General features: G+C 40.6%; 3 protein-coding genes across 7 annotated transcripts; 1 reads left to right on the plus strand and 2 right to left on the minus strand.

Annotated features, from left to right (window-relative positions):
* Nucleotides 1-7,141: 7,141 nt before the first annotated feature.
* nccrp1 (P1, F-box associated domain containing) lies at nt 7,142-10,728 on the minus strand. The gene is made up of 6 exons (XM_053617533.1): nt 10,453-10,728; nt 9,776-9,862; nt 8,927-9,023; nt 8,091-8,186; nt 7,772-7,910; nt 7,142-7,502 (listed from the first exon to the last, which is right to left on the minus strand). The coding sequence occupies exons 1-6, from the start codon at nt 10,592-10,594 to the stop codon at nt 7,356-7,358; spliced, it is 708 nt and encodes a 235-aa protein (XP_053473508.1). The 5' UTR covers nt 10,595-10,728; the 3' UTR covers nt 7,142-7,355.
* Nucleotides 10,729-16,403: 5,675 nt separating this feature from the next.
* On the minus strand, nt 16,404-17,593 carry LOC128603247 (phospholipase D1-like). The gene is made up of 3 exons (XM_053617558.1): nt 17,364-17,593; nt 16,801-16,882; nt 16,404-16,667 (listed from the first exon to the last, which is right to left on the minus strand). Exons 1-3 carry the CDS (start codon nt 17,462-17,464, stop codon nt 16,551-16,553), a joined length of 300 nt encoding a protein of 99 aa, XP_053473533.1. The 5' UTR covers nt 17,465-17,593; the 3' UTR covers nt 16,404-16,550.
* Nucleotides 17,594-21,222: 3,629 nt separating this feature from the next.
* On the plus strand, nt 21,223-25,602 carry LOC128603225 (adenylate cyclase type 10-like). 5 transcript variants are annotated; one of them, XM_053617527.1, is made up of 14 exons: nt 21,223-21,581; nt 21,886-21,933; nt 22,020-22,058; nt 22,153-22,296; nt 22,377-22,573; nt 22,692-22,767; nt 22,849-22,931; nt 23,100-23,297; nt 23,607-23,728; nt 23,828-23,904; nt 24,003-24,165; nt 24,321-24,373; nt 24,469-24,714; nt 24,964-25,602. In XM_053617527.1, the coding sequence occupies exons 6-14, from the start codon at nt 22,761-22,763 to the stop codon at nt 25,023-25,025; spliced, it is 1,011 nt and encodes a 336-aa protein (XP_053473502.1). In that variant the 5' UTR covers nt 21,223-21,581; nt 21,886-21,933; nt 22,020-22,058; nt 22,153-22,296; nt 22,377-22,573; nt 22,692-22,760; the 3' UTR covers nt 25,026-25,602. The 5 variants fall into 5 exon arrangements, with proteins under 5 accessions (XP_053473502.1, XP_053473500.1, XP_053473503.1 ...); XM_053617525.1 differs by having other exon boundaries at nt 21,223-21,540; XM_053617528.1 differs by having other exon boundaries at nt 21,223-21,540; nt 22,153-22,260.
* The last annotated feature ends 669 nt before the right edge of the window (nt 25,603-26,271 follow it).

Consider the following 26,271-nt stretch of genomic DNA (forward strand, 5'->3'; position numbering starts at 1 on the left):
TCATGCGAACACACACACACACACCCGAACCGTGTCAGACGGAGAGAGCTCAGGTCCCGTGGTGTGTGTTTCACCTGCCACTTTCACCTGAACATGGCGATACGGTCACTCTAGAAGGAGCCACTGTCTCAACTTCAACTGCCTTTCGCCACAACGCGGACATTATGCAATATTCAACACCATGGCAAGACAATGAAGCTGCCACCCCCCACACACTCTCACACACACACACACACACACACACACACACACACACATATTGGCAAACTCAAATCATCTGACAGATGTGCATTTATATTTTATGCATGCCGCTCATCAGAAGGCGACACCTGAAAAACTCCGGATTGGGCGAATCGATAAACCTGGCTGCATACAAACCTCTTCGCTTTCAGCGTGAGTCACGAATGTTTAAGGTTACGCTTCATAGCGACGTCTTTCACATGCAGAAGTAACGGAATACATGTAACAGGATTAGGTATTTAACAAATAAAAAACACGGTAAGCAATATTCCCAGAGTCTAATAGCAGATCAGATGCTGTTAGTGCTTACACAGCGCGTCAAGACTGCCGGAACATGAGAACCGTCCAAACTTATCTTTATTTCAGAATATAATATTTTCTAAAGCTTACTTTTTTTCCCCACAGGATAACATTAAATGGTATACAGTGGTGCTTGAAAGTTTGTGAACCTTTTAGGATTTTCTCTATATCTGCGTAAATGTGACCTAAAACATCATCAGAATCCTTAAAAGTAGACCAAGACAACATTATTAAACAAATGAGACCGCAAAATCATTCAATGTAGTGAAGTGATGTTTTATTCACTGTCGGCCGTGCAAGCAGCCATGTTGACATGACATGATATGTTGAACTCCAGGTTGAGGACGCCGTCCTGATTTCCTGAGTAGGAATTTAAAGTTGAGGGGACGTTTTTCTTGTTTTTTTTTTTTTTTTTTTCATAGTCTGAGGTCACGAGTTACAAACTTAATCAAACGCAGAATTATTTGACAGGGTCTGACTTTCCTGTCACTAGCACTGAACTTTAACTGTTGAGGCGCACTGCCCCTTTTTCATCTGCTCAAATAACACCTCACACGGGTCCTCGTCTCAGCCGAGAAGACGTGCAATTTGGAAAATGAGATCAAAAATAAAATCCAAACTGCCATTTCCGATGACTTGTGGTTGTTGCTGATTGAAAAACTCTCTACAAATCAATATGCAACCAAACACCCAGGGACAAGGGCTTGTTTTCCCCAATTCTAACACACACCCCATGCACAAAAATAAAAGAAGCAGTGAGATCATTTACCCAACACAAACTTTAACTCTAACCATAATGGCTGTTCCAAGGAGAACGCCATGCAGTTTCATTCCCTTTGTCTTACATCTGTAACTACGTTTCCATCGAAGTTGCGAATTTGTGTGGAATATCGCATGAAACATTTGCGAATAAAGCACCGTTTTCTATCCCATGTGTTCAAGAGAACAAAATCGTCACTTCTGGGGAGCCTGCCGTATGTCGCGCTCTGCCATTTTTACATTTCTGAGACAATTATTCAAATCACATGACTTGTTGAGGCAAAGTCACATGATTTTTGATGCGCATGGAGGAATTTATTCAGTAAATGTGTTTCCATTGTAGTTTATACGCATGTCTTCTTAACGAATAAAAAAATTGTCCGCCTCGATTGAGCGCATAAGTTTTTTTATGAGCGTTTTGGAGATTCTATTCACATCTGGTGTTTCCATCCACCGTTTAAAAAAAAAATACATTTATACGATGTCCCGAAATTTGCAAGGAAATACATGGATGGAAACATAGCTTGTTAGTCCCTCCAGGATTTTGCAGTTGTAGAAATGAACGCAAAATCAAGCAAACTCTGCCATATTTGGAAGAGCTGGCAATTTTTCCAAAAGATTTTCCACAGATTGCCCGGTTAAATTGATTGTTTAAAGAATTAATAGCTCCGAATGACTACTCTGGGTTTGAGCCCTAAGTTTCGCCTGTGAAGGCTGCATTTGTTATTAACCAACATGAAGACCAGAGAGCTGTCTATGGGAGAAAAGCAAGCCATTTTGCAGCTGAGAAAGGAGGGAAAATCCATCAAAGCTATTGCACAAGCATTGGGCACAGCCAATACAACAATTTGGAATGTACTGAAAAAGAAAGAAACCAGTGGTGTACAAACAACCAGACATGGAGCAGTTCAGCCAAGGAAAAAAAGAGCAGTTGATGGCAGAAACATTGTTTGCATAGCTGATGGACTTTTATTTGACAAAACCGTTCATCTACATTTAAAAGCTTCAGAGATTTTTTTTTCCAACCAACCAGTACAAAAAAAGTCAAAGAAAAAAGGTCACATTAAATAACTGGTACAATAACATAGGTTAACATACAAGATACACAGCTTACTCAGAAAAGTGTTTTGTTATGGAAATTTATGCATTATTAATGTCATTATTATATCTTATTACATTGTCCCACCCTACTTATTTATTCCGTAATTGCCTGGATCAAACAGACAGTCGTCCATTATTACCCTATTAAAAACCACACACAATGTTGCTTTTATCACGGCATCATTCAAACTCATGCCACTTACCAGCTAATAAAGCTAGCAAAGTGCTCAGTGGCTATGCTAGCATTAGTAAATGATAAAGTGGTTTTAGGTTATGTATTGTGTGTGTGTGGTATACATGTGCCCTCCTACAGGGTCAATGTGTCTATGAAGATCTGTTAGGACTGAACACATGCTGAGTTTTATGTTCCAGTCCAGCGTGTTACAGATGTGCATCGATACCCTACAGTCTCAGGATAGCATAGACCGGATTAATGGTGTGTGTGAGACTGTGCGCACTACTCTCTAGATGAGTAAATCAATTATTATAGTACATGTGTTATCCTAGAGTAGGTTCAAATGGTCTGGAGAAAGATGTTAAAAATATACACCAAGTTCTCTTTTCATCCCAATTCTGCTTCTTGACTTTTTCACTTGTTAGCTTTGAGGCTAAGTTAGTAAACATATAATGGAAACTTATACCTACCAGTTTAGCGCCATGTAAATGTCAAAAGATGTCAAAGTCAACGTCAAAAGCCTCAAAAGATGTCAGTAACAACATTTGTACATGAAACTTATCATTAAATCACTTCTAACTTACAGATCCACATCCTAATCATAGGCCATGCGTCCTACGTGATACCAAACATTATACTGAGGGGAAAAAAGCGATCAAGCTTCAGTATTTTTACAACATTTCCAGAGGCGAACTAAATTTGCTCATTAGCGACATCATGAGAAAGACACGAAAGATTGATTTTTCTGTCAGTATGGGGTAACGCATCAAAATCTGGTCCATGGTAATTGCGTATATGGTACAAATACGTTTAAAAAGTACTAGAATATTCTATATTAGACGCTAGGCTGTAAGAAAATATTCCATTTCCGTTTTTTACCCCCCATTTAAAAAGACAACCAGACTGCATGAGGCAGATTACTGTTTAATCGCTTCAACTCAGGACTGAACCGAGACTTCGACCTCATGCATCACCACTTCGACGTAACTTCGTAATTATTATACTGATTCCAAACTCAGTACAGTGATGTTATAGGAAAAATAATCAGTGACAGGGTGTTGTGATGAAGCGAAGTAACTGTTACCACCCTGAGTTCTGATGTGCCTGTCCTGAAGTGTTTTATTCTTCTTATACCACAGCAGGTTTTTTTTTTTTAAATGACAAAACCACATCATGCTTTTTACAATTTTATTAATTTAAAAATCTGTTTATAGTTACATGTAACACTGTTACATGAACATCTGCGAAACAAGTTGAAAAAATGGTCAAAGTCCTGTCTTGAAGACTTTCCTTGTCGGAAAAGTCTCAGCAGGGTTACCCCTGACTGTCACAAAGCGCTGATTTTCAATAAAATGTTATAAGTCATCTCACAGAAACTTTCACCATATCTAAAGTCTATACTGTATGTTTTTCTTTACTAAATATAAATGAAAAACTGGGAATATCTCAGTGATGAACAGTGATGAAAAGCCCCCCACACCATTTACTTAGCCTTGTTAGCATTTTTACCTGAAATTTCCTCTTCAGCATGAAAATATGATTTAAAATGTCATGTTTTCGTGCATAAGAGAACCTGGCTGGTTGAACCTGATAATACAGTTTTAATTTTGTGTGAAATTTGTTAAGACAGTACACTCAGTACTGTCTCTGTGCTTCTGAATACAGCTGAGAAACTGGCTAGTTAGGTTTAGCTAGGGTTAGCCTAGCTAGATTAGCTATAGAGTTTATAACTCACGCAAAATGTGAATTCTGTGGCAACTGTTTATTTTGACAGGTCTTTCGGCTGCTGTTAAATAAATTACTGAGGAAACAGCGTTGTAAATCGAGACTTTGATACTGAAATTCTACTCGTGTTGACCTGTGACAAACGCGAGCTAATTTACTAGCAGTTGTGTGAGGTGTTTTTTACTTTCTTTTTTTGGAGGGTGTGGGGGCGGGGCGGAAGTCAAATTAGACGTTCTAAATAATTAGCATACTCATAAATATGCATAGCTATTGCTCTTTTTTTTTACACTGAGGATGAAGAGACGCTCTTGTAGTATTTTTAGTCACTTCTTAGGCATCAAAAGCATTGCTGAGCGGATTTTCACTCCAGATATTAATTCAGATTCACTCATTCATTCATCTTCAGATATTATTATTTTTTTTAAATTGTATGAAATGACACGTTTACCTATTCTTTGTGCATGAAGAGAGCTCATGAATATTCATAGGTCGTCATTTAATTAAGGGAGAGAGGATTTAAGCTTAGAAATGGTCTTTAAAATCAATTTCTTGGACAATAACAGCGTGTTGAACAGATTAATACTCCACACATTCATTCATTCGTCCTTCAGTAACCGCTTTAAATTATTTAACTGGATAAAAACGACATGTTTGTGGACAATGTGCATGAAGACAAGCTCATTGACATGAAAAATTAATAAATAATTGACAATAATCGTCTAAACGGAGGGAAACACCTGTTGCACGAGTAACTCGTAAGTTTGAGGTGTGCTGAAGTGAATTTAACGGAGGTTTGGCTCGTGCGTTAATGAACGAGCACGTGAGACTCTTAACGGAGAAAGTTCTTTCACCCTCTAGTCAAACATTCAACTTTAATAAAGCTGTGGAGGTAGCAAACATAACAAACACACACACACACACAGCAATAAAAACTAAAAATAAACAAACAAACAAGCAAACATTTCTGTCAGTTCTTACCTCAGGTTCTACTGCAACTGCACGTGCATCGCTGGTGTGAAAACCAAGTGAGATGCTTTTCTTCTTCTTTTCCCTTTTCTAAAGTCCAGTGCAACACCTACAGTACCTTCTTAGATGTTGTCCTGGATTATTGCTTTCTGTGCATGTGTGTGCATGCGCGCGTGTGTGTGTGTGTAAGTGACCTGTCGTCGGAAAGCATCCCCGAAAACACACCGCGCCTGCGTCACGCGACACGAGGAGCGGTGCGTCAAACGGTCCATTCTAATAAAATGAAGCGGGTTGGACAGAAGCCAGATTCATTTGCATTCAGCACTCCAGAGAGAGTTACATTTTACAGTCAAGTCAAGAATTATTGGCACCCTTCACGAGACCGGGCAATACTGCATACAGTTATTAATAAAGTGCAGGTTCTCACCCCAGGTCCTGAAGAAACCTCCTGCTCCGACGCACTTCATTTCAACTAATCAGGTAATTACCAAGTCATCCTGAGTGGCATCAGATGTGTTAAGAGTGCAGGACAGGGGGGTTCTCTGCTTCAGGACCAGGGCTGGGAACATCTGGTACAGAGGATCTCATACAATCATATAATTTTTTAAAAACTCATAAAAACTTACATAAACAGCTATAAATTGAATGGATGCTTGCATATTTGCAGGAAGTGACAACTCTTCAGATCATTCCCTGCTGAAAAACAAAAACAATAGAAACCATCATAGAATTTGTAAAAGGTTATAATGGGAAGTGTATTGGTTTTAAGGGAAACTCTAATGGTCCCTGTTGGCCTCTACTGGTAATTTGTTGCCTTCTATTGGTGGCGTGTTATGTCTAGTGGATACCATTAAGGACCAATAAATGGTATCAACTAGATATTTACCCCTTACAGATTTACTGCGGTCACTCAGGTTCCTTGACTTTTCTCCAGAATGAACAGCAAACTACAATCTCAGAAACAAAGATAGCAAACTCTATTTTTTTCCTTGTTGTTGGGGTGGGTGGAGCCATCAAGGATACATCTTTTGTACCATTAGTATGGACCTATCGCCTAGAAATTTGAATATTGTGTACCTTTAATTACAATGTTCAACTACAAAGGATGTACTCTTGATGGTACGACTCCAGTGACAAGGAAAAGTAAAGTTTGTTATCATTACTTGTTCTGAGAAGTATATACACCATTGTTTTTATGTATGTATTAGAATTCACATCTGCTTATTAGTGCTTTTCAAACAAGGACATGTTACTGTGAGCTATAAAAGTGGAGCATGCACTGTAGGTCATACTGTTATAGGAACATAATCAACAACAGGATGGTGTGATGAAGTGGAATCACACTTGCTAGCCCAAAGATGATTATTTTCCTGTAACAGCACAATCTGAAGTGTTTTATTGCTCTTGTACGACAGTGATTTGCCAACGATGACCATTTGTAATTTATTTTGTATACAGCTGCTTATATTTTTTAAATTTGATGTTGTGGAAAGTCTGTGAGGCAAGATAGTTCTTGTTATCACTTACATTATAAAAATTTGTTCCTTCACCACCATCACTTTTTTCTGCCATGAAGTTAATAAGACCACAAAAAACCCTGCAGAGTGTCATGTCACTGAGAAACCACAAAAGCATAAACTCCTTAAACAAAACCAAAACACTTGAAAATCCCTTCCATAAATGTTATATAAACATCTCACCATATCAACGACTACACACGTTCAACTCTTGGAGGTGAAATGGGCTCGAGTCCAGGCCTGTGCTTATTTTCTTGCATTTGCTTCCCCCTGCTGGCTGAACTGAGTTATAACATCCACCATAGGTGACTTCAGGAAAGAAAATGGACATGAAACAAAACCAACAACAATGCTAATCCTTGGTGTTGAGAAATGCTTTGGTTTATTAACGCGTGCGATCCATTTTTTTTTAAAGACGAGCTGTTGAACCTGTGAATAAAACTTTCAGCCTTGTGTTTTAATACAGCGTTACAAATGAGACAGGTATAGTGCATTCGTGCCATCTCTCACTAGTGCATCATCACTTTCCTGTAGAAATAAGTATACAGTACACCTCCAGCTGCCATGCATTACTATGGGCTGGACTTGGTTGCCTTGACGACAACAGAGCTACCGGTGACCATGGTACCGAAGAATTCGATCATGAACTTGGTTTTCACTTTGTGCTGGAAGTGAACGTATCTCACGCCGGGCCCGTAGCCTGAGAACACGTGGGAAACCTGTGCACACACACACACACACACACACACACACACACACGAGTGGACAAACATCAGGTACAAAGTATTATATGTTATGCAAATTGTTCTATAATCTCTGAACAGGAAATGAATAAGTGAATAGGAAAGGAAGTATAATTGCAATTATGTACAGTAATACTATTCAAGTTGGAAAAACAGACGAGCTATGATTTCTGCAGACATGTAGTACGTGTGCATGCTGTGTGTGCGTGTGTGTGAGTGAGAGAGAGAGAGAGAGAGAGAGAGACCTGTTTCCAGTTGTGAGAGTAGATCTCCAGGTCTTCTGTGGGACTGCATGTGTGTTCCTTAATCACTGTTTGGCCATCAGCAGCTAAGAGTTTTACATGAAGCTCATAAATAGAGGCATGGAGTTGACTCTCCTCATACCTGCACACACACACACACACACACACACACTTTACTCAGTACTCAAGATTTCAACTGTATGACAACGAACATCAAAAGAACAATTGACAAACCAAAAATAACACCTTAACGTGCCAGTAATAAGTGTTTATCCCTCACCAGCTCTCCAATCTACGGCTGTAACGAGTGTTTATAACGTACCAGTCTTCGATGGCTATGTCCGGCTGGAACTTGTCAAGCAGTTTGTCCCACAGTCCTTCGGCCTTCAGATCGACTCGCTGCTCCAAGGAGAACCAGCTGAGAGGAAATTACATTACATTACATTTATGGTATTTGGCAGACGGCCTTATCCAGAGCAACTTACATTTAAGGAGCAATTGAGGGTTAAGGGCCTTTTTCAAGCTTGGTGGTGCTGGGATTTGAACTCACGACCTTCTGAGCAGTAGCCCAACACCTTAATCACTGAGTTTCCAATGCCAAGACCATATCAAAACAAACAAACAAACAAACAAACAAACAAACAAACAAAGACCCCTTACTGGCTGCAGATCGGGAAGTCTTTCCCCTGCCCCAAACCCACCCCCATGTCCTCTGTGCAAATTATATCAGTTCAAGTCTTTAAATGTGCGGTTTATAAATAACTTAAGAACAAATAAACTCAATAAAACTAGACTGAATAGGAGGACAGAGTCTAGACTTTCCCAACACCTCAAACCGTTTTTAGTATTTCGAGAAGCAGAACAAACTCCACCGCAACGTGTGCAACAGCAGTATGTGCAATACTGTGACTTCTCCCTGTGCAAGTTCTGCGAGTAAGAATGTACGTGACTCGTTAACTGATTTTTTTAAAACTCAAACGCATATTTCTCATTGTATGCTTTTGGTATTTTTACCTTGTAAGAGGCACAATGACAATAAACGTGTGAATCTTTAATCTGTTAGGACCTACTGTTTAATGCATATCCATGTGATGTCCATGACTGCAATAAAGGCTTTTATGTTCAGTTACTGCCTCCTGGTCAGAGAACTGTACCCACCTGAAGGTTGGCAAATAACAGACCACGACACCTGGAGGAATACCGGAGGAATCCAGTGGCAACTGCTCGGTACTGGTGGTCCAACCTGAGAAATCACCTGAAACAGACCGACAACACAGCACAATTCATATGAATTCGTTGATGATCATTTTTGCATGTCTTAGGGCTGTATGCATAGTTCTGACCATGAACATAAGGCCATTTTCTTTTTTCAGTTCGCTGTAACCCCAATACGTCTTGCATAATTTTATGTTTTGGCCGTAAACACCATAACAACACAAGTTACAGTATGAAATGCCATCTGAAGCCATTATTAAATACATAAATGAGAGTAATATGAAACAGTAAATGAAAAGCCCCCAGTGAGGACATTTTAATCTGAGACACTGTTTATCTCAAGGACTCAATTTTTTATCGATAAAATTATTAATTAAATTTAAGTTGAGCTGTAAACGTAGCAGATGACTGCTGAGTCAGCTTATCATTCACACTGTGGGCACGGTCCTTTATAGTGGAGCTCATCAAATGAACAAAAACATTGGTATTATATTTTATTAAATAAATAAATCCCAGGGGGAAAAAACCCAGACTTAGGCTTAGTTTGCGTAACCCGACTCTAAATATGCAGAACTTCCCCAGTGTAATTAAACATTTATTATTTGCGTTTTTTAACTCTCTGACCAATTCAACCGTCTGATTATGGTGGGCCAGACCAACTCTACACTGTAGACATTTGTGAATTCGTACAGAGTAGCGCGAAACAATTCACGAACACTGCGAAGATAAAAGAAGGATGTCTCCGTGAACACGGGTAATGTTTCTATACAGTGTTATACTATATGGTTTTACCAGTCGGTTCAAACTGCGGTGGCAGGTCAGGGTCTGGACGTTCTCCTGTGACCTCGCGCTCGGGTGGCGGCGTGTCATGAGTCAAACCTGTTGGGAAAACAGGAGAGAACTGTAGGAAAGTGAATACGTGTGTCTGCATGTAAACCAGCCCATCCCTTTGCACAATCGCACAGAAACGCCCAACCAACCCAGCACGAGCCCCGTTACTCACACTAAAGTAAGTCACTGCAAAGATTAAACCGACTAGATCAAATACAATCTCCAAGGTCCAAAGTGTAAACGTAAACTGAAGTTTCAGTTGAAACTTAGGAATTTTATAACTATGAATTATAACATAGTAGTTGAATTAGACTTTCTAAATTGTAAAAAAACAAACTTGGACATGGACATTGGACAATACAAATAAACATCCAAAGTTTTCTAAAAGAAAACATGTTCAACACAAACACACCTCATCTAGAAATCTGAAATCTAAATCGAATTAAAAACTAATCAGCACTTTTAATAAGCAGGTAGGATAGCAACGTGGAAAAAACTACATTTTGAAGTCATTACCTACAAACACTGTCGTTTACATTTATTTACATTCCGAATGATTCAATTCCTCAAACTCATGAAACAGTGTAAACACAGCAATGCGGATTACACTCTGTTGTTTGGTGACGTCACAGCCATACCGTGAGGCGACGGGTTCTTCAGTAAGTTCCGCTCCAGCGGTTTCTTCTCGTACACGGCTTTCCAGTCCACGTCGTCCGGTAAAGGAGCCCCGTTAGCCGCTAGCTGCCACTCCGAATCGCATTTCTGCTTCCAGTCCGCCATCGGAGTTGTTTTTTTTTTTGTTTTGTTTTTACCACCACAGCAGCTTCTTCCTTCTCGAAAGCGGAAAGCAGGAAGCAGTCGACTCCATTTATGAGGCGCTGCCACACCCCAAAGCCTTGGGGCTGTGTCCCAATCCGCACACAGCCCATAAAGTACACGCTGTTTAGGATGTAGTCATGGAGATTTGTAGGGCTATGGTTAGTTTAAAACTTTACCGAAAAGTTATCTAAGCTTTCTAATTGTACATTGTTACCAATTCCTAGCCGGCATTTTTAACTTCCTAGCATTATCTAAAGTAGCTGCGACCCTTGATATAGCTCTGCCACCCAGTTGCCACCCCACACATTAAATAATGTCCTTGCTGGAAAAAACAACAACAACAAAAAAAACTCAACAACAATAGAAGCCATCGAAGAAATTGTAATGATTCCCACTACAAATACCATTACAGACCATCATGTAACCATTAAAACCATTACCATTATTGGTCCTTAATGGTATCCACTAGACATAACATGCCACCAATAGAAGGCAACAAATTACCAGTAGAGACCCACCAATGCATTACCATTACAGGTTCCATTAAAACCAATACAATTCCCACTATACCCATTAAAACCATTATGAATTCTCTGAGGGTTTCTGTTGTTTTTGTTTTTTGTTTGTTTTGTTTTTTTCTCAGCAGGGATGTCCTTTTTTTAAAACATGCACCAAGCTCACCGTGCTACTGAGAAAGTGTAAACTCCTCTGTCCTGAAGATATCAAACACCCTAAATTTACAGCTTTACCTCTGTCTTTTACAAAGTGCTGACACTGGAGACTCCTTCCATAAATTAATCGTTAAATAAACATCCCAGACAAACTCACCATATTGATGACATGTTTTTCTTTGTTTTTGGTTCATTATTAAACTTATGGTACACAAAGCATCCTCTGTAAAAGTCCATGTAAACGAGGAGTTACTATAGAAACAACAACATTATAGAAAATGAATCAGTACCTTCTGACCAATTAGAGTCCAGTATTCATGAACGTTGTCACATGGCCTTCAAACCCATACACTCTTCCTGATGTCTCTGTCATAACTCAGCTAGACGTCCTACACTATCTTAGAATCAGACTAGAAGCAATATGTTGACATTGATTGAATGTTTTGCAATTGTAGATAATTGTCTAACGTTTATAGAAACCGTCGAATACATTACGGATTACACAACTCTAACTTGGTTTTGTGTGGCTGTCGCTTCACCCCATGGGAACAATCCGGTCTGTGAATAAACTCGACTAGCTGCACTTTTCTAAATGAAGCCCAATGTAAACGTGCAGTAGGATACTTTAATGCTAGTAGTCAGGATGGATTATTTTCTCACACAGTCTTCTCTGAAACTATTTTGTTTGTTTAGATAAGAAGACGGGCGTGGCGTTTGTAAATAGACTTGCTGTCAGTCTAGAATTTGGACCCTCCCCGCTTTAAAGCCTTACAGATAACTGGGAGTTAAAGTTCATCCATTTCCAAGGGCTTACATTATAGCTGTCTTTCAAACGGCACTGAACGCATTTTTAAAAGACACTTTAAAAAAAGAAGAAAACAAACAAACAAAAACCCTCCCACACATCGTGGAGGTGGAATTGTTGAGAGTACAAAATTGTTTATGTTTTAACAATATGATATATTTTTGTCATATAAATAAAGTGAAGTTAAATTCATTTAAACACTGTGACTCTCTAATTATGTACTGGTATCACTGTACTGAGTAGGAAATGTTGAGGTTTAAACAAATCCAGGTCTCAGACAAATGCAGTGTGTAGAAAACTAAACATTAACCGTAAGTTATCTTTATTACTGTAGAAGTGGGGTGGGTCTGAAATCCATACTATTTACAAGTCTGTGTAAGTAGGCTACGCCGTGGGTGGTGTTTTAACTAATGAACTAATGAAACAACGCCCATAAGCCCTTAAACATTGCAAACTGTCTGTTAAAGTTGAATACACAAACCCTATTGTGCTTTAAAACAACAACAAGAGAGAGATACAGAGTAATCTAGTTCAAATACTGCTGTTGTGCATCTCTCAGAGTTTCTTCACCAATCTCGACCTCCATGGTGCATGGGGCAGTGGTGGCTTGACGGTTAAGGCTCTGAGTTACTGATAGGAAGGTCAGGGGGTCAATCCCCAGCGCTGCCAAGATGCCACTGTTGGGCCCTTGAGCAAGGCCCTTAACCCTCTCTGCTCCAGGGGGCGCTGTATCATGGCTGACCCTGCGCTCTGACCACAACTTCCTAACATGCTGGGATATTCGAAAAAAAATAACTTCACTATATATGTGACTAATAAATGCTCATTATCATACAAACCTGAACCAAGGCACTATGAATATCTATTAACGCTGAACGGACTGTTTAATGGCCCTTCTGGAGTTTAGGTATTTATCAGTGATCTGTTGTGTTACAGGCTAGAAGCTGGTTCACTGATGACATTTTGATATACTCAGCCACCTGCCTGAACACATCCCCCATATTCACAAAGTTCTGACACATTTGCTTAATAATCACCTGTACATACATGCAAGCAGAACAATGTCTCATTCATCCAACATTGATTTCTTCATAGATTACATTCTCAAGGGTCAAGAGAACAGCCACAAGGTGGCAGCAGTGAGACTGGTGAGAATCACAAACCAACCAAATAAATCAACATTTTATAGTATTCAAGACATTCAGTCATTCATTTATTCACTTCCACCGACTCCAGTTTGTGACAAGGTCACATTTCAGAGGAGCTGTTAATATTTTATTGGTCTAATAAACGTATAAAAGAAATTTCAGTCTGGCCAACTTGACAATAGAGTAAGTGTAACGTAACTCATTACCTAAGATAAGTTTGAACCTCTTGATTTAGATGGAATTTTTTAATGCATTGATGCATTCTTCCACTCAGAGAGAAGTGAAAGAGAGAAACCACATCATTTACATGGAGCTGAAATGACAGATCGGGGGCCAGCAGGTGTATCTTGAGTGAGAGACGACGTCCACACACTGATTAGGACTCGGAGTCGTCTCTTGGGGAAAATCTCCACATCAGTGCTCCTCTCTCTCTCTCTCTCTCTCTCATATATATATAGAGATATATGCACCTGCATATATGATACCTGCACCTGCATCCGCCTCCAGTCCCGTTTCGTAACAACATGATGAATTGAATTTTCAAATTACTTTTTTTCCCCATACTGTCCCAACTTTTTTGGAAATTGGGGTTGTGAAAAAAAGAAAGTAAAATACAGAAAAAAAGTACAGAAAGAAAAGGAATAAAGTATAGTACGAAAAGTACTGTACTGCAAAGAAAAAGAAGGCAGAAAGAAACAGAAAGAAAGAAAGAGTGTGTGTACTTGTATGTATAATGCATTACTGCGCGCATGGTGATGCTTCCTCCCTTACTGATGTCTCCCTTGACCCCAGGCAGTAGAGGAATCACCACAAACACTCTGTACTTCTGCCCCTTCAAATGGAAAATGGAAATGGAAAAGCCTACATGCCCATAGTCAGACACACACACACACGTACTCGTGTGCAAGCAGGATCCTATCAACAATAGCATCTGTTATGTCTTTGCTCATCACAGGAGTTTCATCAGCGGCAGAAGTTCCGGCAGTCTCATCAACGCTAATAAAGAACTGATTCTGAGGAGAACAAACACAACACTGTCAAAACACCGTCAAGATACTTCTGTACATCAGTCCCAATGAAGGAGACGTGTCTTCTGTACATCAGTGTACGTGAAAATGTGTGTGAGTGTTACTTCATGTGTCCCGGCCGGTGAAGCACCTGGGGATGTGTGTATGTGTGTATTACCTTTATATAAATGTAGTGCTGGCTGTTCGTGATTGTTTCTACATACACCTTTTGTATAGAACATTCGGATGTCCCAGCTGACCACGAATCCATGGAGCGAACACCTGGGGATGTGTGTGTGTGTGTTACCTCAATATATACGTAGTGCTGGCTGTTCTTGATGGTTTCTATGTATGCCTTTTGTATAGAACATTCGGATGTCCCAGCTGACCACAAACCCACGGAGCGAAGCACCTGACAATGGAGAACAAGAAAAAAAGAGAGAGACGATTAAATTTTCAAAAAGAGAAAGGGAAAAAGCAAGACTATGACTAAATTCTTTGCAAAGGTTTATGATTTCAATTAATTTGTCAAATTATTTTTCTCAAATGAGACTCAAATTAGGAATAACTGCAAATGTAAGTAACTCTAAAAAAAAAAAAAAAAGGAAAGAAAATCCTTGTTCTTATTGGCTGAAAGTTAATTTCTCAGTCCCCCCTGTTCTAGATATTAGTCAGGTCATCTGAGGAGCTCAGTGTTAGTGTAACAGTGTAATTAGTGTTTAATTACTGAGGATATTAAAATATTTTTGGACACGTATCCAGTCTCGTGTGTCTGTCTGTGTGTGGGTGTCTGTCTGTGTGTGGGTGTCTGTCTGTGTATACCTGCACAGTTGCTTTGTCCTCTTCAGGCTCGGCGGAAGGCTTATCGGAATCGGAGAAAGCGGCAGTACTGTGACTCTTCGGCAGCAGGTACGGGTAAATTGTGGCTTTACACTTCATCATAGAGTTCTGAAAAACAGACACACACAAAGCATTCCGTCATTTAAACCCTAGTGCATATGTAATACTAGGCTTCATTAACCCATGGATCAATTAAAAAAGTTACACATAGGCCCAGAAACTGTCATAAAAATATTATATATTAATATTTGTGTCAGGTCACAGCAAACCAGTGACTACCTTTCCCATCCGGCACTGCGGTCTACAAACATGGCAAAAACAAACCTGAGAAAATACTACACAATGTTTTGAACCTTTGTCAACAAAATAAAAGCCTATTAACACAGAATGCATGATTTTATGCTTAAATGTCACGGAGATTAAATATTGCCTTTTGAACAGGTTTCAATGGGGACATTTTTGTCCTTAAGGTCCTGAGTGTAACTATTTTGTGTACCTAGTTTAAAATAGATTTCTGAAAGCAAATGAGAGTGAAATATTAAAATTCCAATAAAAACACACACCTTTTGCAAATTTTATGTTGTTTGCATTAACACAGAAAATGATTTTAAAAAGAAAAAAGAAAAAGACAAACGTCCATAGGGACGCACAAGGATTAAGCTTGACCTCTGACCTTAGTGAAATTCCAGCGCTGAATAAAGTGGCGCGAGAGGTCCCTGGCTGCCTTCCCACGGACCATGGCTCCGAGGTCACGCCACGGGATGCGCGGCACCACTGTCCGGTCCACGATATCTGAGTGAGAAAATACATTACTACTGCAACTACAATAGGTATACTCCTGCATGCATGCTAGCACAACTCAAATAGTGCTTGGTGGTACCTTCAAAAGGTTTGTCTATCTGTGTCCAGTCCTTCATGAAGAAGTTGTTGTAGTCCTTTCCTAACCACAACAGTGTGTTTTTATCATCCGCTCTGCCAGCGACAGCCTTCCTTTTAGTCTAGAGAGAGAGAGAGAGAGAGAGAGAGAGAGAGAGATTCACAATACAAAACAGAGCATATACTATAATCCATGATATATAAGTAATATATCAGGTTATAAGTAGTTATATAAGTAATTCCTTGTCATAGCCACCTTTGGAACTGAACGTGCACCCTGAAAATCTGTGCCCGATACTAAGACGTCAGTTAGCCTGTAATTACTGTCGTCCCATCTGCCGAAAGCAAGGTCCAGCCCGCCCATGAAGGCCATCGATTGAACGATAGCCACCATCTTTTCATGGTGGGACCACAGGAAGACTCCGGAGGTCACGTGGTTGGGATGACGCATAACCTAGGCAACAGCAAGATAAACAATCATAAATTACCATCACTACAAACAAATAAACGAACAAGAGGGATTAATTCGTAAAAAAGTCTCAGTATAGTGTAGTGTGTTTTGTGTAGGGTTCACACCTTGATGTTATTGTGCAGGTCCATCAAGGCTCTCTTACTGTACTTGCTGTCAATGCTGATGGTAAATGGAACCTCTTTGTACAACAGTACATAAACCTTTACACCTGCCTCCTGAAAACACAGACACACATACACACACACACTATGAGGGAAGAAATCAAAAGGAAACTCTCCATTCACTGTCTCATTATTGATTTGCTCATGTTCTTATCTGTGTGCTGAAAAGCACAAATCTGCTGCTTACGGCTTTGCGTTTGAGGATCTGGTCAAGACGCCATTGGTTATTCTGTGCTGGACGCTCCTTGAGGAAAATTTCGGGACTTAACCTGAGAGAAAAGGGAGAGAGGACGAACACAAAACAGCAATTAATCCCCAGACCGCAAAGCTCACAACGCAGAGTCAGATCTCAATGCTCAGGAATTTAAACCAATTAAAAACTGGACAGGACAAAAACGTAAAAACCCCAAAAGCTGTGAAGATAAGATAAGGAGTCCAAGATAAATCAATATAACTGGAATGATCTAGATTCATAAACGTAATAGAAGGTGCACACAAAATACACAGGAGGTCCAAGCTATCAGCAGCATGTCTACAATGGAAATCTACTTTCCAACAGTAATAATAAGCCACTTGCCACGTGACTTATACTGACATTTAATTTTCCAGGTCTGACGGAGTAAGTAGAATCTGTTCTGTAACAAACATCAGCACTGAACTATGGCAACAATAACAGCACAAAAACTAAACTAGAGTCTAATAACATGCGCCACTCTAAACTGGCACTGTGTGCATTGTGTGCGTACTGACCACCAATCAGTGATGAAGATCTCCTCCTTCGCGTTCTCCAACGCATCCGCCAGGTCCGCAAAATACCCACTCCCGTTCACGTACCTGTCAATCAAATCCATCAGTCGCTCACTCCATCTTTAACAACGTCACTGAAAGAAACTAAACTCTTCTATATCTCAACACCAAGAGAGAATCTGGCTACGCTGCAGATGCACAACGGCATGTAGTATGTACTGTATATATTTACTATAAAAAAAAAAACAAGGTTTTTCTATACTGTAGTTTTTCTCTGGATTACATCACTATAAACCAAATCATATATGCACATATACCTGTACACTGAAGCATGCACTTAATTAAAGCTACAATTATAATTAAAAGTATACATGCACATGCTTATACCTGTATGCGTGTCTGTCGTATAGATATGAAGCGATAAGTATAGTATAAATTATAATAAAATGAGCATGCTAAGGAGATGTACCATTTGGTAACCGAGTTGGGTCTAGGAGGGGCGAAGCAGCCAAGGTGGCGAGTCTTGAGAAAATCACAATCTAGAGACAGACGCTGTATCTCCTCCTTCCACCATCGGGCCTGCCTGTAACTACTACATTTAATGGTCAGTTCACTGTGACCGACCACACACACACACACACACACACACACACACACAAACGTTAGCTTCCCAAAAACTACTGGAACAGTTCTTCATGCTGTAATTTCAATGTCGTATGTGAGATTCTGTAAAAAAAAAAAAAAAAAAAAAAAAAAAAAAAAAGTAATGTGGTTGGGAGCGTGTTAAAAACAAAACATCATATACTATGTATATGCTCGTAGCTGTGGAACATCCATGAAACAAGTTAGTTTTCACCAGCCTCACTATTTTCAAAAAAAAAAAAAAATCTACCTTGTTTCTGCGAAGTAGACTGCCCAGTCACATTACGCATACATTCTGCAGATGTTGTTACACCCAGATGTCACTCTCACTGTCTTTTACAGCAAGCTATTATGATAAGAGAACTGCAGAAATCACCCAAAAACAAATAAAAAAAAAACCTGCAAAACCTCACTCAAGGTACAGACCACGTATCTAAGGAAGGTATGGTAGACATGGAAAACAGATACTGAGACCCTGCTCCATGGGATATTTTCACTTTATAAATTCTACATTCTGCCTTTGTGTTGTCTTTGTTATTAAAATTAATGTATTAAATGTATTAAAATGGAGAATGTTATCGCACCTATTTGTCACATGCGCTCAATGCAGTCAGTGCATGGCGTGGGCGTGGCCGAGCAGTGCGGCGACAAGATTATTCTGTCTTGTGCTCATTTACAATAATAATAATAATAATAAATCAGCTCTCAGACGGGAGGCGGCTCCCATCGTTCACTTAAAGGAGTCGGCTCAAAGAACCGACTCCTTCGCGACGACACATCACTAGTATCGAATACAGATTAATAAAGGTGAGTTTAAAACCACTCAAAACGAGCTGCTAGCATGGGTGTAACCACGCATTCTTTGGGGGGGTCGTGTCTATATATATATATATATATATATATATATATATATATATATATATATATATATATATATATATACTTATGCACATGGATTGTGTCATCTGTTTGGAGCTGTTTGAACGCAATGAGGTTTTAGAGAAAGCGTTGGAACGCCACTTTAACATACAGAACAAATAGTTGAATAGAATTCTGATTGTACCTACTGCACTTCTCACTGTATGAATTTCAGATGCACATGGTTTTAACCAGTGCACGAGGGGGAAGTTATGGGAAAGATAAAACAGCAAGAGGACTGGTCTCTGTACTTACAGGCAATGATGGATAATTTTTTTTATCTCTCAGATTATCTCTGACAATGGCTCAGCGTTTGTTTAAAAAACAGTGTTACAGTAACTGTGAATAAATTAAAATTTTGAAGTGTTTATCACCCTCAGTCACAGGGAATAGTGAAAAAGGTAAGTGGTACTTTAAGGCTAAGCTTAACACAATTTGTGCTGACTCTGAACTCCTTTCGGTAGATGCTCTACCTCTTGCACTAATGACCTATCGCATGCAGACTAACAGAAATAAGCATCTTACACCGCATGAAATGCTTGCGGGTCGACCCATGTCTGTGCCATATCTGAGAGGTCCTTATGAAGGGCTTCCGCTGGAGGAATTGCAGATGGAGAGCATATATGCCATAACTAACTGCTATGTATGACTATCTATAATAGATATCTAACTGCTATCTATTCACAGGAACACAGCTTGGGACTGAGAGAGGAAACAGAAGTTCCTTGTCCAGTGACTCCTGGAGAACAGGTGTATCTAGGGGTGTTCGAGCCCGGAAGCGAGGGGCCATACAAAGTGAGCACCTAGATTAAGACCTAGGAGAAAAGAGGATCAGGTGATCGAAGGGGACGATCCAGTGGTTGACATTGCAGAAGAAAGAACAAGCCAAGACATGAGAGAGGGTCTAAATGAAGGTAAGGGAGAACCAATGGCAGTCTCAGGCGATGGCAAAGGAGAAGGTCAGTCAGGGGTCGTAGATCACTAGTTAGTGTAAATGAAGGGACTGGATTGTGAGATTACTCTCTCAAGCTTGGTGGGACTTAGTAAGTCCCAGAGGGGGGAAAATATATTAAATATTTATGACATGTAATCATTTTGAATTATTACTTAAGCATAATCCAATAAGCAATATTAGTTAAAAAGCAGAATCTATATGTATAATCAATAGTTAGAAGCATAATCTAAATCCATAGAACAACGTTTGATCGAGTTATAGTCTGAGTGTGTATTGAGTTGGATGAATTCTGTGACTTACTGTACAATAGTTGTTCTTTCTGTACCAGCCTGTATCCTCCCCCACAGAAGCAGATAACTTATGCCTGATACCAATTAACGACTTAGAATGAGGCCTAAAAGGCGAGTGTGGATCAAGGTCAGGACACACAAGCCTGTGTGAAACCTTTTTATGAAAAAGAAGAAACCATGACCTCATGAAATCGTGTTGAGAAAAAACAACTAACTGCGCATGCACCATAAATTTAAGATAACACATAGACGTGAATATTTAATTGTGGCAAAGAAGATTGGTCTGTTTTTAATGAGGAAAGGCAAAACCCCGCCTAAGATGGATACGCTTTGGAGGAAGGTATATAAAATGTGCTGTCACACTTTATTGGTTTTCTATAAAGTTTATTTACTTTTTGACATCTACCAAACTTTCTGTCTCTTTGTCTTGGGCTAAAAATGTGGATTTATCCACAACAATTTCCTCAGCTGGAACATTTGATGTTTTCTATGTTCTATTGTGAATAAAATATGGGTTTATGATCTTTGCAAATCATTGCATTCTGTTTTTATTTACATTTTCCACAATGTCCCAACATTTTTGGAACTGGGATTGTGTATATATATTTGACAAGATGACTGCTGATCTGCAGTTGAAATAGGATGCTTTTCAACATAAATGGACGCTACCTGAAACATCTGTTTTAAAGGAAATAGTTTGAATGAATGTTAACATATAAATCCTGCACATGTGCTATGTGGACATTTTCTGTTAGTAGGCTGTCAGCCCCCACCCTTTTTCTCTCTGTTATTACTTTTATTTTCTTTGTATGTTTGTTTGTTTAACTATGTTTGTAAAAAAATTTAAAAAAAATAAAAAAACTTTAAAATTAAAATAATTTCCCTTCTCATTAGTCATCCAATTGTGATTATTAAACAGAGAGGGAGTTTGTGTTAACAGTTAATAAGCATTTAATTCCTTCAATAACTTTTACATTCATATTACGTTCATTCGTTCCTCCAGTAAACTATCAGTGCGCTTCAAGGCGCCATCTAGAGGCGATTGAAGGCAAATACTGGAGCTGTGAATAAAATGGGGCTTTAAGAAAGCCGGACGCGCCTCTGGTCTGTGACGTCACAACGAGACGTGGAATATAGAATGTGTAAGTGTTCAGAAATGAGCTGCTTGTTGTCTTGGAAACAGTTTGTTATTCTACAGTTACTGGTTGCATTAACCGTGAGTTTGGACGAAACGAAAATTTACACATGAATTTCGACATTATTCATATTTCACAATCAGGAACGAGTGAATCTGAGTTGTACAGGGGTTTATCATCAGAGGGAATTCGTGCTGCAGAAGTCAAGACTGGTGTTTTGCTGTACTTGAGTAGAAAAGGTCAGTGAGCTGGCCAACCTGGCTGTCCAAATGGTTACTTGGTAAAAACAAATGCTTGTTCTATGTGTAAATATCTTATTACTATAGTACATAACTTGACTACATGAACAATGGACAATATTACAATTTGAATATAAATAGTAATTTGATATTTAGCACCGAAAAATGGCCAATAACAGGTGCTAATTTCAGTAAGTGCAGTGGATGGTAGATTATCCTATTATTTAGTTAACAGGAAAATACCACCATTTTAGACAAATTAGTTTTAGACTCTGTGTTTTTTGCACTAAATGTATTTTGCTGGAGTACTCTTGTTTTCTTATTCTTGTCATTTTTCTTTTACAGAACACTGGCCATGGCTATGCAACCACAGGTCTGCAGAACTAGCTGCATGTAAGTTATGAATTTTTGCCCTGCACTAATTTCTTAGTACATTTTGAACTGAGCAGATTGTAATGTCTGTTTGAACTACACTACAGGTATCCATGCTGCAGGCGGTTACGTAGTGCATCACACAGGTATCTTTATTTTACTCTGGAAAGTTACAAAATATGTTACAAAACATATTTGCACATAAGACAGTACATCAATGTTACATAATCTTGCCTGCAGGCGACGTCATTCTGGCTGAGTGGGTGGAGGAGAACGTGCAGATGAGTGACACCATATCTCATGTTGTCCAATGTGCTTTCACAATTCTGGAAGTGGAAAAACTCTGAAGTAAAGAATCTGGCGATGAGCAACCTATCAAAATAGGTGCTTATTTAGTTCTACATGCATAATTTAGTGTCTTTATATTTGATAGAATCTTTACATGTTTTTCTTGTTTGTGGTAGCATTATCAGCTGGGGGGTTCACCAAAATTACACTAGGAGATAAATTTTGTGCTGTCATTGGCCCGGCTGTGGAAGAGATACGATCGGTTCAGGCGCGGCTGCCGCATAGCGACATCATTCTGTGCCCTGAAGCATGGCGACACTGCGACAGACAAAAGCTTACTCTCAAAAATATTGAAAATGAAGAAGCTGTCAAGGTTGGTCTTAAACCTCATCTAGCAGACTTTTCTGAATTCCCTTTCCCTTCAGTTCCCTTTCCCTTCAGTTCAAATAAAGGTTAAGTTAATGTTAATGATATAAATGTTGATACATCAGGTGCGATGCAGCACGGAACAGCAAAGTATCTCAGTGGATGACCTGCACCATTACAGCACTGACATTCATATGACGAGTAAGGCACTTTTTTCACACAGCTTTTAATACGTACATTTCTACTGTTACATAAATCAATTTACATGTTTTATTTCTTTAGAAAACCCAATAACATACCTAATAACACATGAGGACAGAGAAGCCTTCATCCGTTGCTTTATGATTCAAACAGCCCATAACAAGGTGAGTACTATTTGAGACAATAATGTATCAGAATTAGTATGTTAGATGGTCGTACAGTACATATTCTTGGTCAGAGTGGACCTTGGTGTTTGCTTCGTGTTCCGACTGCATTAACGCCAGAAGTGTACATGGAGAATGGGACAGAGTTATTTATTTTTCTTCCATTAGATACAAGCAAATCAGCAACGGGAAGCCCCCAATCCTGGCCTGCCTAGATTATGGCCTACCACCATCATGTTTGTGTATCTGCAATTCGTGCTGACTCAGACGGATCTGAGATTCGGTCGTCAAGAAGTCAGCGAAACTATTGCAGAGCAGATGTTCAGGTGCCGTGGGAAAATCTGCAATGTCTTCTTTTTTGAAGAGGTATGTTTTCCAGGTCTTGGTTACTTTAGTATTATTATTATTATTATTATTATTATTATTAAATCTTGAGTCGGTAACAGACATTTAGCTGGGTAAACAGTTGATAGTGTTAGAGTTTAAAGTATAAATTAACATACAATCACAACCACAATTAGAGTTTTATTTTCATGACGAGATTCTTACCTACTAATAATAAGGTCAAGTTTGATCAGCCTTCAGAGAAAACTCACACCTGCCATTTTTACCACTGTAAAGCTGAATGGGAACATCACATGCAGTCATTTCTCTGGATCTGTCGTGTGATTTCAGGGCTGTATATTTGTGTGTGCCGTTGGCTTACCTGAGGATAAGAGACAGGATAAGACTGCTCAAGCAGTGCAGGCTGCCTTCCGGATACATGAGACATGCCACCAACAAATCGACAGTGTTTCGTAAGTCACAGCATTGAGTGTTCCAGACAAACTCCTCATTATCATTTTACACACTTACACACATGGAGCATTTCAACTAGTCCTGTTTGTGTCCTATAGGAGTATCTCTATAGGCGTAGCTACAGGAAGAGTCAAGTACAAGTTTGAGCAGAGCCCTTTGAGAGAATGTTGCAGAGGTAAGGAGTGTTTTCCTACACAGCGTTACTTCAGTGTTCTCTAAACATTGATATTTTATTAACTGCTTCTATTTTAATACTGCTTCTCTCTGTGACAGTGTATGGAGAGAAAGTGCGTGGGGCTGCAGAGCTGTCGAGGAGTAACCCAGGGATTGTGTCATGTAATGAGCCAACCAAACACTACTCCTTGCTGCCTCTTTCAACCTTTAGGCCTCAAAAGTGGGCTGTGCAAGTGTATTATTGTGGCGATGTCAATCAGATGTAAATGCGTTCAGTTCTATTTTATTTTTATTTTTTTTGTGCTGTATTGTATTTTTTTTATATATATGATTGAAATCATCTGCACACAATGAGTGACAACCGATACAAAAGTGGATTATTTGACAATAATCTGAGGAACTGGAACTGTATTACAGGTTTGTTCTTGAACCTGGATTGTCATCTAGTGAGATGGACAGCAGGCGATTGGGTGTGTTTAACTTTCATCAATGAAGCACATTCCTTTTATGTAAACAAGTCTTACCTCAGCAACGCACTTACTACTTTTTGTTATATCTTGTCTAGCTTTCGCTAACAAGCAGACAATGCTGGATGAAGAGTGGGAGGTGGTGAAATGTGCCTCTGTTATTGGACACTTCAACGATAACAACTTCAACTTTGAGCTGCTGAAGATCACGCTGCCTTGTATGAATGAACCGGAGCTCATAATCCACCTGAGATCACTGTTTAGAGCGGGCGTCTTCAAGTGTGCCTCAGAGCCCAGGAACGTCTCATCAACCAAGACCTGTTACTGCGAGAACAGCTGCGAAGGTAAGAGATTATGAGTGGCTGTGTTTTTTTTTCCCTTTCTTTCTCTCTCAACTTTAATGGCTTGTTATCCTTTGTCTTTTTCTTGGATTGGCCAAAATTATTGAAGATTTGTCAGGAGGGATATAGCCAGATAGCTTTAGGTTGCAAGTCTCCATTGCTGAAACATGTGGTTTTGTTTAGGAAACAAATACACGTGATCGCTCTCAAGTTTAAGGTTGATCATTTCGATTACGTGTTTTTTTAGTTTAGACTTGTTACAAAACGTATCGGGACTGGAGGCGGATGCAGGTGCAGGTCAAAGTCTTTATTAATTAGCAGACAAACAAAACACAGGGAGCACGGTCTCTACTGACTATACTTAAACTCAGGACATCTAGCTACAACCGCTAGCATGCTACACGTTAGCACATACCGTCATACTTCCTCGACATGACAAATGTAAACCAAATAATACTGCGCGAATTGCGCAGTCACGGAGGAGTTTAAATAGTCAACATAATCAAACCAAAACATGGACACCTGGGGCAAATCAGAGACATGATCAGACTTAAATCAATGTCCAAGCAGGAAGCAAATGAAAACAAAAGAGTCATGTGACCAGTCCGAAGCCGTGCCGCAGTGCCATCTGCTGGCCGTGGCGTAACAGAACCCCCCTCCAAAGGGTGCTCCTCCCGGAGTACCAAGAACCCCCCTCCAACGGGGGTCCCGGGCCCCTGTGCGAGCTGTCTCTCGCTGCCACGGAAAGCGAGGCAGCCTCCGTCGGGCAGCAGACGGGCGGAGCAGCACCCCCACCGGGGTTGAAAGTCGGAGCTCCGCCCCCGGCGGCGCTGGAACGCTGGGCGCCGCCCCCGGCGGCTCTGGAGGGCTGGGCGGCCTCCTCGGCCGGGCAGAGTAGCAGGACGGCTTCCCCGGCCGTGCCGGGCAGCATGACGACCTCCTCGGCTAGGCTGGACAGCGGGACAGCTTCCTTGGCTGTGCAGGGCAGCGGGACGGCCTCCTCGGCTGGGCTGGACAGCACGACGGCTTCCTCGGCTGTGCAGGGCAGCGGGACGGCCTCCGCGGCTGGGCTGGACAGCAGGAGGGCTTCCTCGGCTGTGCAGGGCAGCGGGACGGCTTCCTCGGCTGTGCAGGGCAGCGGGACGGCCTCCTCGGCTGGGCTGGACAGCGGGACGGCCTCCTCGGCTGGGCTGGACAGCGGGACGGCTTCCTCGGCTGTGCAGGGCAGCGTGACGACCTCCTCGGCTGGGCTGGACAGCGGGACAGCTTCCTCGGCTGTGCAGGGCAGCGTGACGACCTCCTCAGCTGGGCTGGACAGCGGGACGGCTTCCTCGGCTGTGCAGAGCAGCGGGACGACCTCCTCGGCTGGGCTGGACAGCCGGACGGCTTCCTCGGCTGTGCAGGGCAGCGTGACGACCTCCTCGGCTGGGCTGGACAGCCGGACGGCTTCCTTGGCTGTGCAGAGCAGCATGACGGCCTCCTCGGCCGGGCTGGACAGCGGGACGGCCTCCTCGGCCGGGCTGGACAGCGGGACGGCCTCCTCGGCCGGGCTGGACAGCG

The sequence above is a fragment of the Ictalurus furcatus genome, chromosome 28, assembly GCF_023375685.1.
Source record: "Ictalurus furcatus strain D&B chromosome 28, Billie_1.0, whole genome shotgun sequence".
NCBI classification, from domain to species: Eukaryota; Metazoa; Chordata; class Actinopteri; order Siluriformes; family Ictaluridae; genus Ictalurus; species Ictalurus furcatus.

Excerpts from the sequence above, each read along its gene's own strand:
- nccrp1 (XM_053617533.1), bottom strand. The coding sequence starts at position 10,594 with ATGGCGGACTGGAAGCAGAAATGCGATTCGGAGTGGCAGCTAGCGGCT. Across the intron at positions 7,911-8,090 it reads GACATAGCCATCGAAGACTG|GTATGAGGAGAGTCAACTCC; the intron begins GTACGTTATAAA and ends GTGTGTGTGCAG. Across the intron at positions 7,503-7,771 it reads ACTCTCACAACTGGAAACAG|GTTTCCCACGTGTTCTCAGG; the intron begins GTCTCTCTCTCT and ends GTGTGTGCACAG.
- LOC128603247 (XM_053617558.1), bottom strand. The coding sequence starts at position 17,464 with ATGGATTTGATTGACAGGTACGTGAACGGGAGTGGGTATTTTGCGGAC. Across the intron at positions 16,883-17,363 it reads ATCTTCATCACTGATTGGTG|GTTAAGTCCCGAAATTTTCC; the intron begins GTCAGTACGCAC and ends CTTTTCTCTCAG. Across the intron at positions 16,668-16,800 it reads AGATCCTCAAACGCAAAGCC|GAGGCAGGTGTAAAGGTTTA; the intron begins GTAAGCAGCAGA and ends CTGTGTTTTCAG.
- LOC128603225 (XM_053617527.1), top strand. Across the intron at positions 22,932-23,099 it reads TTCAAACAGCCCATAACAAG|ATACAAGCAAATCAGCAACG; the intron begins GTGAGTACTATT and ends TTCTTCCATTAG. Across the intron at positions 24,715-24,963 it reads CTGCGAGAACAGCTGCGAAG|ACTTGTTACAAAACGTATCG; the intron begins GTAAGAGATTAT and ends TTTTTAGTTTAG.